General features: G+C 43.4%; 1 protein-coding gene across 1 annotated transcript; it reads left to right on the top strand.

The window, feature by feature from the left end:
- Positions 1–9,550: 9,550 nt before the first annotated feature.
- Positions 9,551–10,003, top strand: pmchl (pro-melanin-concentrating hormone, like; the record flags this gene model as incomplete). Its single annotated transcript, XM_080529663.1, has 1 exon — positions 9,551–10,003. The coding sequence occupies one exon, from the start codon at positions 9,551–9,553 to the stop codon at positions 10,001–10,003; it is 453 nt and encodes a 150-aa protein (XP_080385789.1).
- Positions 10,004–12,702: the final 2,699 nt, after the last annotated feature.

A 12,702-nucleotide genomic window follows, 5' to 3' on the forward strand; every position in this document is an offset into this window, starting at 1 on the left:
TTCCGTGAAGCAGATGAAGTAGAGTAAAGCAAACTGACAGAATCACTGACGTGGTTTGAACGAAAACCACCGAAACCTGCTTTTTGTCACAGCCGCCTCCATGTCAGTGCTAGAGACCAGGGTTCGAGTTATAAGCTGAGCTTTGTGGGGGTCTCCAAAATAACAGTGCGAAATGTTCTCATGCCCACACAGCGTTTTAATTAGCCATAGGCTACTAATTTCACCACATCAACAGCACCACATGAAACAACAGCTATAAGCGATAGTCACGGGTATCTCGGCCAATCATTTTGTTGTTTTTGCTATACAGTCCATTCAATTTCCCTGTTAGCACGACACATTGTCCACATCTCCATTTCCAGTGACATCGCACCTGACATAAATAATCATGTATGCTCGTCCATGAATTGTGCTTTCATCTAATGTTATGCTACTACGGGAATCAAGTGATTTGACATTAGAAATGAATTTGTTTCATCTCTTGTGCAATGTGCTACAATCTGGGCACATGAATGATCGGATCGGTGAGCAGGGGCCAACTGTCGCGCCATTCATCTCATTACGTTTCATAATTGGATTCAGTTTTGTATAAGGCATCCTTTCTTTAGCGACAGTATAGGCTGCCCTGAACGAACTAGCTGTCTCCTTATACATACTGGAGGTGAGTTCTGCTACTTTCTTCGGAAGCACTTGGTTTTGTTTGAGCTCTGCTATTTCAACAGTTTCAACGTTGGGTGTCATAACAGGTGCAGCTGAATTCAAGTTTGGTTTCTTGGATGAAAACACGAAACTTTCCAGGCTTGTCGACTCGGTCGGCAGCAGTGGCCTTTTTTTGGGCGGCATGATAGCTAGCTACTGAATGTTTTCTTCTCAATAATCGTGTTTTCACGTTCGCAAGCTCTTAACGATCATATTCTGCTTTTGCACAATATTCTACTGTGCCCCATATTGTCTTGGTGGTAAAGTGCAGGCAGTCAAAGGCATACTGTCATTCACAGGAGATTAATGCTGGTGCGCGTAGTTCTTTTGCAAAACTTTGTTTATTTTAGAATATTTATAATATAAATAAATATAAATAATACTCATTACATTGACATTTTTGATCAAATAATGGTTGTGGTAATGTATTATTAGCGACCCCCACAGATGTATGATTTTACTGCTTTCATGGGAGCTCAGACCTTCCTTATGTATGGTAATGTATTTTTACATTTGGATGTGGTCACATATTGGTAGGCATATGTGCTGACGACGACCAATGGTTATGGCTACCAATTAATCTCTAGTTGACTTTCGGCGACAACGTTTCAGCCAGAGAGAGCTGGTTGCTCAGAGAGAATAAACACCTCGGGCATCTTCAGGATGAAATAGCTGTCTAGTGAATAGACATGAGGCAACATTTAAACTTCTGCTCCATTCTCTGGACAGCTGTTATGAATCAGTGTTTACCATGCCCCATTTGTGACTACACTTACCGGTACTATGTTTTTAGTTTTTTTTGTAGAAGACTAGTCACAGATTGGTATTCATGGGGGGGGGGGGTTGACTAAGCTTCAATGGTAGTAGAAGTTAACTGACGACTCAAATGGATTTGAAGAAGTTTCTAGGAGTAACATTGCCCAGCATTAGCCTCCTCCCTTTTTGTTTTTAGACAGGGGCCAGTAAGCACACCTGTCAAGCCAGTTGTCTCAATACTTTTGGTGCCTTGAAATAGACCAACTGTGTATAAAAAGGGTTGTAATTTCTTACAAATACAAACTTGGAGTATAGAGCAAAAAATAAGAAAAAATGCTTCCTTTTCCCAATACCTATGGAGGGCACTGGATATTAATACCATCAACAGGGTCATAAGGACATCATATTCTGTCCATGTGTGATAGACACAATGTAGCCTATCTGTTTACAAGTAGTGATCTCTTTTGAGAGGTCGAACAAATTAAAAATATATTTAAAGGATGGAAGGTACGGAATCGTCTTTCAGAATATTGTGAAATCGACTACATTGTTGGGGGTCCAAGTAGTGTATGTTGGGGGTCCAGGTAGTATATGTTGGGGGTCCAGGTAGTGTATGTTGGGGGTCACGGTGTGTTGGGGGTCCAGGTATGCTGGGGCTCCAGGTAGTGTATGTTGGAGAGGACATTGCCCCGTGAGGGATAGTCACAGTGAATAAAAGAACGATCTATCTCCCTTAGGATTTAATGACAACAGCCCTGCAGCCCTACAGCCCGTTTGTATCTTGTGGTAGAATAGGATTAGATAGGTTGTATTTTCACAGCTTTACTTTATGAAGGAATGAAATTCCCTAATTCGTTTTTTTTACTTTAAGACAGATTCATAACATGTATGGGGACGTACTGTAAGTCACCGAGTTAGGCCTACATTCATAACTGTCATAAACGCTTGTCTCAGGGTCTCTCCTCTGTCTTTAAAACGATGTGTGATTTTCTTGTTTCTCAAATCTGTCTCCTCTTCGCATTGTCCTTTGAACAGCTGTCCAATTAAGTCAGACCCTGGAATCCGCTTTATAGCCTCACCCTCTGGTATGTCTACCTTCTCTGTTGCGTCAAGGAATCCTGGCGAAAGCTTTACATGTATTTACTCAAGGTCTTCACCAGCTTTATGCACCCCAGGTGTGAGACTAACAATTACATTGTAAACAGAAAATATGTGGCCTGCACACTTTTAATGCCAACATTTACCACACAATCATCCTCTAGTTAGCTAGAGCTTTCCAACCCATGCTTGTTGGAGTAAGTATATTAATTAAGCTTTATGCCGTGTTTGACAAATTTCCGCCTCAAACAAACAGATCCAAACGAAACTGCTTATAACATTAGAAATATGATGATCAGGTGCAAAAGCAGGATGCCATTTGATAGATAACACCTTATAGTTGTGTGTGGATGCTCAGATCATAGTTCAGAATAACATAGTCTGCTACACGTGACAAGGAGATTAAAGTAATCTATAATCAAATTAATAATCAAATTAAAGCAGAATTTGGGCCCAATTATAGGCCTTTCCAGTTTAAGAGGTCATGCTCCATATCCTGTTTATTTTCTATAACTGGACATCCATTCAACATGCAGTATAACAGGTCTGCCACATGTCAGTTGTCTTTTTTTCATGAAATATTTTATATAGAGGGTATACTTTTTTACTTTTTATAAATGCTGTGTTCACAATTGTATTCTCTCAAAAAATCCAATATATAAAGTTTGAAAGAAAACGTGTGTCACAGCAACCACAATATAAACGTCATCGTTCGCTGCGACTGTTACCGCGAGACATGACACAGGAGTCTCTCGTAAAGGCTTAACCACCATCCGACGGCCAACACAGTGTCTCTGAAACGCGGTCTACCTCCACAGTATTCAGCAAAAAGTAATCAGTGTTTTATTGGCGCTCGACTGGTCTCAGTGACTTTCATACAGTGCAGATGGTCCTCCCACTTAGATGATTAAAGTGTTATGATTTTTTAATACTTCCATTTTTTTGGCTGGTTTTTGTTTTGCATGTAGTGTTCCTTGACTTGAGTCATCTTCCTGAGTCAGCCTCGACCATTTCTGATGAGTAGAAATCTTCTGAAGGAAGTTGGCAACACGTTCCATATGAGGAGGTTTTGGTTTATATGGTCTAGAAAATGTCTTCATAGCAATTACACTGTACGAGCACTAATTGCATGAAAATCACATGATTATCAGTATCAGCAACTTGATGACATAGTATGTCATGCTCTTAAAAAGACATTGAAACGGTCTCACACAGACAGTACAACAAACTCCTCACTATTTCCCAGTTAAAAATAGCCAAAGGTATTAGGCCTAGAGACTGACTCAGACTAAGCAAAATGTGCAAGGCGCTTTTGAAATACAACATTTCTAATGCCCATACTCCAGAGGCTTAGAACAACATTCCCCCACCCAATATTAACAGTGTGGCTTATGTGTGGTCACAGAGGCCAGTGTGATTTGGAAGGGGATCAGATTCTCCCGAGCATGTCCACATAATTAATTCTTCCGTCGCTTCGCTTAAAAGAGAAAAAAAAATGTCACTGCTCTAAAAAGTTTTCCTCAAAACAGTTTTTTTTTGTTAGTGTCTTCTTTTTCTTTCAGTTTCTTTCTCCCTCTCTCTCTCTCTCTCTCTCTCTCTCTCTCTCTCTCTCTCTCAACAACCCTTGGTGGTGCATGGTGCGACTATTTATACTCTGCATCTTGATTACATGTAGTCTGACCATCACCATGGTTACCAGGACAGTTATCTGTGCAGATGCCTTGTGTGTGTGTGGCATGTTTGTGGTGCTTTTCATCCTTCCACAGAGGCTCTCAGAGCTGAAACACAGAGCTTTGCCTTCATTAAGGCATTCACTGTGGACCTCATTGCAGGCGTAGGGTCTTATGGGTATTATGCTCTCCACCTAATGGCCTTGAAGCAGATCTAGGATCAGTTACTTACTTTCATCGAGCCTCAACCTTAACCATTAGGTGTAGCGCATGACTGCACTTTGCTCAACGGGTTCTCTCTACACCCTAATGAGCAAGGCTGGGCTGCCTCCGATTGCTGGCTGATTGGGTGCATGAATGCATAACGCCTAAATTAGCCCTTGGGAAATATCCTCAGTACTGTTCGTATCTCTGCTGCTCCAGTCTGATTGGTTGGTGGTTTATTCTCAGTCTGTAGCAGAGATTCTCTGGGTGACTTTGGGAGTTAATGTGAATGTGATTTTTTTCTATTTATTTTCACAGACAATTTTCACAGACAATTGTTCCATGGAGGAAGTTAATAGATAAATACTGTACGATGTCCAGTCATAGTGAGCATGACCCACCTGCTGTCGAAGGAGCCTGGTAGAAAATGGGAATTCAAATGTCATTCCTCATACCTGCTTCTTTAAAAAAAACACATTGACAGTAAAACTCAACTGTCAAATATGACCAACTTTTTTACTCTGGAAAGGGAGTCCTCTGTGCGTGTCTCGGGACAGAGATCCTCACGCCGCAAGCGGAAAAGAGTCCCAAAGATTTCAATCACTCCCGACCAACCCCCAACCCCCCCCCCCCCCCCCACAAAAAAAAAACTGGCCAGGAGAATGCACTGCCGTGGAATTTCAACAACATAATTCAATTTGTGCCTGTTAATATGTGCCATTCATCGCTGTTAGATCTGCGCCCTGTATTTACCTAGCTGGAATAACACTTGAGCCTGTATGGTGTGGCCTGCCTTCGTGGTGTTGTTTTAAAGAGGTGAGCTGCTGTGTGCAGAAGGGGCCTGCGTTATGTGAGAGCCACTGTCTCCCCTCGGTGCACGGCTGGGGTCTCTCTCTCCCCCACCCCACCCCACCCTTCTCCCCCTGAACCCCCCTAGCCGAGGCCTCGTGTTTGGGTTGGCGTCCGCCAGCGTAGTCAGCTGGTCTGCACATCTTGGCCTTGCGAACGGCCTTTTTCTTCTTCTTCTTCTTCTTTCGTCTTTTCGGAGGAGGAGGAGGTGTAGCAGTGTTGCAGTTCAGAGACGATTCTCCCGTGACACACCAACAACACCTCAGACGGAAAGAACCACTGCAACCCACTGCCCCCCTCCCCGCCCCAGTCCCAGCCCCCCCCCCGCCCGCTCCCCCAGAACTCGCTGTCCATTTGATTAGGTAGGTGTGGCAGAACCCAGTAGGATGGTATCTTTTAATTACCTACAAAGCTCTTAATGGCATAGCACCGTCATACATCTCGGACTTTTTAATATCCTATTAACCACAAAAAGCCCTTAGGTCCTCCATGCTGGTCTTTTAAACGTGCCCAAAGTACTCCACAAACAAAGTACTCCACAAACAAAGTACTCCACAAACAAAAAAGGGAATCTGCATTTATGTATTATGCACCAAAATTGTGGAACACCCTTCCCATGTATATCAAACAGTCAGGCTATTTGGATTTCTTTTTTTTTAAAAGAAAGAGCTTAAAAAATATTTTTTTACTAGAAGGCTTTTAGCTAAACCATTTTTAGCTTGTGCTTTATCCCCTAAACAAGTTTTTATTTGATGTATTTTATTGCATTTATTTCTACTAATTATTAATTCATTATAATGTATTTGTTCTTGCCATAAATGTAAAGCTCTTTGAGCTGAATGTTATGTATAAAAGGTGCTATAAAATAACGTTTATTATTATTATTATTATTATTATTATTATTATTATTATAGTGTTGGATGGCAGGCACATCAAAAAGTAAGCATCCCAGTGATGTTGTAGCGTCCATGTCTATAAAGGACATATGGCTGACAGCTGTTCTCCAATAACCACCACCAAGATCACCATGCAACACCTGGCGAGGGAGAGGAGGGCTGAAGCTGTGGCCACCAACAGATAAACACACGCTCCGGCTCTCTGCTATCACAACGGTATCCACAACACTGCTGGACACATACAAAGGTCACTGCTGTCTCCGTACACTGCCGTCTCCGTGCTGTGAGGGAAGGGCTTTGACAGTTTGTGTTCTCCACAGGATGTTTAGACGAGACAAGTCATGGATGAATTAATGGATTAATGATACAACGTTGATCCTCTGTAGTGGTACTCTGTACGCATTCGTCCCTGTACTTGTTACTGTAACTCAGTAATACCTGTACTTGTTACTGTCCCTGTAACACAGTAATACCTGTAGTAACAAACGCTGCACCTACATGTCATAATTAAGTAGTTGCGTGGTGGAATTGAACGCTGTGGTTTATTGCGATGCAAATGCTGGATTTATTAGTAGAGCTAGAAGTTTTACGTCAGCATCATCTGCATTTCCACATCTGTCAGTGGTGTCCCGTCTCTCCCGTCTACTCTTAGAGTGCTTCCTTCACTTCTGGTCCTGATTCCGGTAATTCTGTTGGATTCTCAATCAGTGATTGCTTTTTCCAACAGCAAACAAAAGGAGATTTATAGTCTGGATATCGTGTTTCAGTCACCCAAGCTTAAGAGAGAGAGAGCACTTTACTGTTGTCTTGACCCATTCCTCCTCATAGCATCCATCTGGCTGTTCCTAACGTGTTCTCTTTTATGGACCAGACGGCTTGTGCTAAGTGTTTCACATTATGCCACATTCCCCCCCTATATATGAACATGAAGCATATGTTCGGGATTTTATAATGTTTTAGATAAGTCTAAAATAATGTACCAAATGGCGAGACCCTAACAGAAGCCCTGTAAGACACTAACACAAACAAGGTGAAAAGATTACCCGCATGCCAGACTCATTTAGTCATCCCAAATGTGCCAGTCTTGGCCAAGCAGAACTCAGACACGCTTTTCAATAAGAAATGGTCCATGACATTTCCCTCCTGGACACACCAACAGAACATTGCCAACACTAAAATAACCTTTGCAATTTGCTCCAGACTAGACGCTATTAAAGGTAATAGTTTTAGAAATTGCACACATTCAAAATTGCCTTAAAGTGCCTCTTAATGTGGCCACATTGGATGACCTGTGATAAACTGTATATGACAAAATATGAACCCTAAGAGCTTTAGCATGAACGCTGGCCGGGGTGCTGGCGATGTCTGAAATATTAATTATGTTTTCAAGGCCAGTACCAATGACACTTGACCTGCTCACTGTCATGAACACTTCTACCGCTACTCTACCCACCTGAACGCAGGCTAACGCCGCCACAAATTGTCATTTATCCTTTGGGCTTTGGGCTTGCGTCCATTTAGCATCGCCTGGAAATAAGGCGCTAAGAAATAATAAAAAAAAAGAAGAAAAATGGACATTACTAATTTCGAATTAGTTCCTTTATTTACATTTTACTTAAGAAATGTTGGTATATTGTGTTTTGGTAAAGCACGTCATTTGGTTAAATTAACGAAGAGAGGACAATGTGAAGACAGGGAGAAAGTGCTGCATCCTGATTGGCTCTTTCCTTCTCATGAATCAGTCATCATTTTATTGTTGTTTGTCTGTTGCCTTGTTTGAATGGCATTCTCTCTTGAGGTTAACTTGCATTGGTATAAAGTAAACAGATGATGTCTCACTGAAGACCACATCTCCTTTGTGAGCCAGTCAGTTTATTCGCGCCCAATTATTTGTGACATTTAACGCTCACCTGTTGAAGGAGGCGCCCCCCCCCCCCCAGTCCTTAATGAGGCCAATGGCCAAACTCCTAGATCCAAACTTTTCTTTAAATTATATATATTTTTTCTCTCTAAGAGGGACACGAACATTAAAGGAGGCCATTAAAGCGCTTTCTTAGATGCACACAGAGACCTCTTCCTCAGGTTTATTCCTCTTAATTAGGGAACTGTGGTGGTTATAGCATCATTTTCTCACAGTAGAGCTGTTAACAACATCTGAATGATAAGAATAGAACAATTCACATTAGCGATCAATTTCCGTAAAGTGTGCTGTTGGACAGCCACCAAACACCTGCCAAAACAAAAGCTGAGACGTGAAACGAGACATGCACATCCAGTATAAATAAACAGGCAAGATGTAATATTTATCTAACTGCAAAAACTGCTCCCCAAAAAGATAAATGTTTTTTTTTTTCAAATAAGAAGTTTTTTTTTCAAAGGTTCTCTTCTCAGACAGGAACAGTAGTTGACCCGAGGTTATGTCAGCAAATCATCAGTATTCATCAAGGCCATCAACTATCAACAGTCTGCTACTCCACATCTCCTTTTTAGTGCATAAATATCTCAGCTGAGTATCTGACTATATCAGAAATACCTCAGCTGAGTGTGATTCTGAGAGCATCATACTAGCATTGAATGTGTATGTTTCCTGAAGGCTACTGTCTGGGATGCCTAATTAGGTAAACTTGTTGATATGCAGGGTTCCGGTAAGTGGGCAAATAAGGCACTTCTTGAGAGCCTATAGGCAGCAGATGTATCGGATACACGCTTAATTAAGACATTTCCCATGTTTACGAAAGCAAGAGATTGTGCCGTTGTCGATTTCCTCCGGACACGTCAACAAAGATCCCTGCTGACTTTTCAGGTGCCACATACGCACACCAAACCCTTCAATGATCATTGGTTTACTTTACTACTGTAATCCCACCGGAAATCCCTTATAGGACATGTTGTTGTGAGTCCACCATGAGAGGCGAACATGTATCCTTGAGTGTCGTCAACCACAAGGCTGTCAACAGGTGGGTAATCCCACTCCTGTTGTTTTAAAGGGCAAGGTTTTTAGAGTGCTTCCCTTGTGCGGCCCACTCAATGGACTCCCACTGTTTTCATCCTCCTAGTCTTGAGGCGGAAAGCGGCCACGTTTCAGATAATCTTAATTAACTCTCCTCCAGACAAAACACCCCAACACTGCTGGGGGTCTCATCAACATTATAGTCTTGTATAGTCCGTGTTTGATATCCTGACAAACATAGCGAGAAGAGAAGGCGCGATGAAGCCGCCATCCAACGTGGCTTATCGTCGTCGTCCGGAATGGTATAAGAGGCCAAGGCGAACGTCCCAGTATCAGAACAGCAAGGAGAGGAGCTTGAACAAGAGCAAACCGAGCAGCTGCCAAAATCAACCGACCTCTACAAACCTCTACAGACAACCGTCCCCGACATGAGAAACTCCGCCCTCTCCGTCCTCTTCGCCGCGGCACTTTTCTCCGAGTGCTCCACGTCATCCGAGGCCGTACCCGCTGCAGGCAAGACAGAGAACGCCGTCGCCTTGGAGCGGGACGCCGCCGTCGCCTTGCTATTGAACGAGGAGGCCACGGCGGCCGAGAACGCCGTCGAACTCCCCGAGGCGGCCATCTTGGGCAGAAGCGGGGCCACCAAGATCATCGTGGTCGGGGACGCGGGTCTCTGGAGGAACATGAGGGCCTTGGAGAGAGGGCTTCCTCTCTTCAAGCTGAGGGCCGCTGTTGCTGCCGCGGCCGCCCGGCCCGAGGGCGCCGTGACCCTGGACGGCAGAGACGTCGGCCAGGACCTGAGCCCCGGCGTCTCCATGGTCCGGAGGGACAACATGCGGTGCATGGTGGGACGTGTGTACCGGCCGTGCTGGGTAGACTAGAGTAGCGTCGGCCGAGTAACCTCCGACCCGTCTACAGTACCCACCGTCGACCGCATGACCCCGCCATGACCTTTTGTCCTGTCCCGCCTCATCTCCAGTTGTAATATATATATTTCAAGATGATGTATGACTCTTATTTAGATTAATTGAGATGTGCAATTAAAATATCGAAACATGGATTGTCTTCGTCATTTCTTGTTGTTTTTATACGTGTGCATGTTTTGACATGTGGATTTTATTACTCCTTGACCTTCATCAGGGAATACAGTCGTACAATGAATGAATTGGGTCATCAGGATGTAGTAGAATATCCCTGCTTAGCCTGTATGGGTGCTTCAGGTATAGAGGCAGATGTGAGTTTCATGATAAGGATCGGAGGGAGACTTGGTTGTTTATTGTGTGAACAGAGGCCAGTGAGGCACGAAAGGCCTTTGAACTACTTTGAATAAGACCATTCTGGAGATACTATCATTTCTTAAAGCCTTTGTAATTTTGCCTGTAAGGTTACCTCATTCTTGCGTGGGAAGTACGTGGGTGTGTACGGTACACAGTGTACCTCTCCAAAACAATTTAATATTTACAAGGAGACACTCCACGAGAGACGTTCAAGATGAATTCATTAATACAAGAAGAAGTGATTATCATGTATTCTTGGTAGCTAATAAAGCTGTGTGGAACCAGTGGGTAAACTGAAATCTATCTAGTGGAGGGGTTCAACCCAGTGAGTTAGCAGGCAGTCGTATTTACTGTGTTTGATTGATTGTGGAAAGCGTCAATAATCTTCCCCTCTTGTGGGCATGTGTGCCCCTGAGTTCACAGAATGAGCAGAGAATTAACATGCTAATGAGTTATGTTAGAAGACCCCAGTCATTTTGTTGAGCAGCTCTGAAGAAGGGCTGGAGAATGTTGCTCTATTTCACACTTGGTTGCATTACATTTACATTTTACATTTCTGGCATTTAGCAGACGCCTTATTCCAAAGCGACTTACAATCAATACATTTTGACTAAGCAAGTGAATCATAAATCCACCAGTCATAGCAGGAAGAATAATCCAGCTCAGGGGCCTCATTTATAAAAAAAGTACTTGAACGTCATCTTTGACTTTCACGTAAGCACATTTTTCTAAACGGACGTAAGCATTATTTATAAAACGGGCTGAGATGGTTTAAAATTGCGTACGCGCTTCCTTCTATAAATACCAACGCAGGTAAATTGAACGCAGGTGAATGAGGTTTGTATTAACGCCCTGTGATAGCGGCTCAATTATAGCGGCTGAATTAAGCCAAGTGCTATAATATAGGGTAGGCGTTCGTCTGGAAGCGGGAGAGGGCAGAGAAGGGTGGCTTCTCGGTAAGTTGCATTTGTAACGTTTGATCATGACAACTAACCAGGCAAATGCTTATACTCAGTAGGCTACTCAAGTTGTAAAAGAAAATCAGGGGAGGTGGTGGATTTTATCATATGAGGACAATTTTAGCATCCCCTCAGCGTCAGTGACTTCAGTGTCAGTAACTTGGTAAAAATGTCATTGCATGTGTGCGTGCCCCCTCGCACCTTGAAATAGCAGTAATACCACGTTCATTGATAAAATGACATTAAGTATGGAAAGAGGGGGGGCGATTTTGACTGTTTTTATTTCAGGGGGGATACCATCCCCCCTCAACTCGAGTGCTGCTTATACTGTAATAATATAATGGTCTTATTCTTATCAGGTGGTCTTATTTTTATATGGCTGCTCACTCCCTGACACCGGAGAAAATCCAGTATAATTTAGCGCATGGCCGGGCAAGGTCCGTTGTGGAACGCACACTAGGCATGTTGAAGGGGAGATAGACAGCTCCGGAGGGATATAAAGGAAGACTGAAATACAATCATAAACATCAGTTCCTTTTAAATCTTGAATTAAACTCATTTTCTCGGCTGATAACAACATCGTTAATTTTATTACGAGCCACTTGCATGAATTACACTAGGCAGTGCGGCTCACATGCCTGTAATAACTCCGCATAACCAGTAGGTAATGTGCGTAAGCAAGTTGAATACTCGACGTCGAGCTACGATCGTTTCCACGATCAAATTGACTCACGTTGAAATTATATAAATCACTACGTTGACGTGGTTTTCTACGTACGACACGGGTAAGATCAAAATTTGATCTAAGCACGTTCTATAAATGAGGACCCTGAAGAGATGGGTCTTCAGTCTCCGACGGAAGATGGGTAGTGACTCTGCAGTTCTGACAGCCGTGGAAAGCTCATTCCCCCAGCGGGGAGCCAGTGTTGTGAAGAGACGTGATCGGGCAGCATGACTGCCGTGTTGGTGTAGAGGTGGTGGGGCCAGTCGGTTGCTTTATTGAAGATCACAGGCAGGATGCAGCGCGCTGGACTCAGTCTTGAGACAGCATCACCATGATAGCTGCACCAGAGTGAGTGCAGATCTTAAGCTCACAGTCACATTTATACCACCTCCGGAGATGGCTTGGATTACCAAGGAGTTTGAGCAGCACCGCACTCTATGGGAACACCAACAAACTGCAACTGCCCTTCAAATCCTTGGAGGAGGAATTCAAGGTGACAAGAGCCAGAGAAGTGGTTCAGTACAGGGACTCAAATGATCCGAAGGTGGCTAATGCAGGGATCCAAGTGAGGACTGGCAGGAAGTGGAGGGCAGAGGAAGCTGTTCAAGAGGCAGAGGCGA

Source organism: Nansenia antarctica (genome assembly GCF_963989245.1).
Source record: "Nansenia antarctica genome assembly, chromosome: 4".
In the NCBI taxonomy this organism is placed as follows: Eukaryota; Metazoa; Chordata; class Actinopteri; order Argentiniformes; family Microstomatidae; genus Nansenia; species Nansenia antarctica.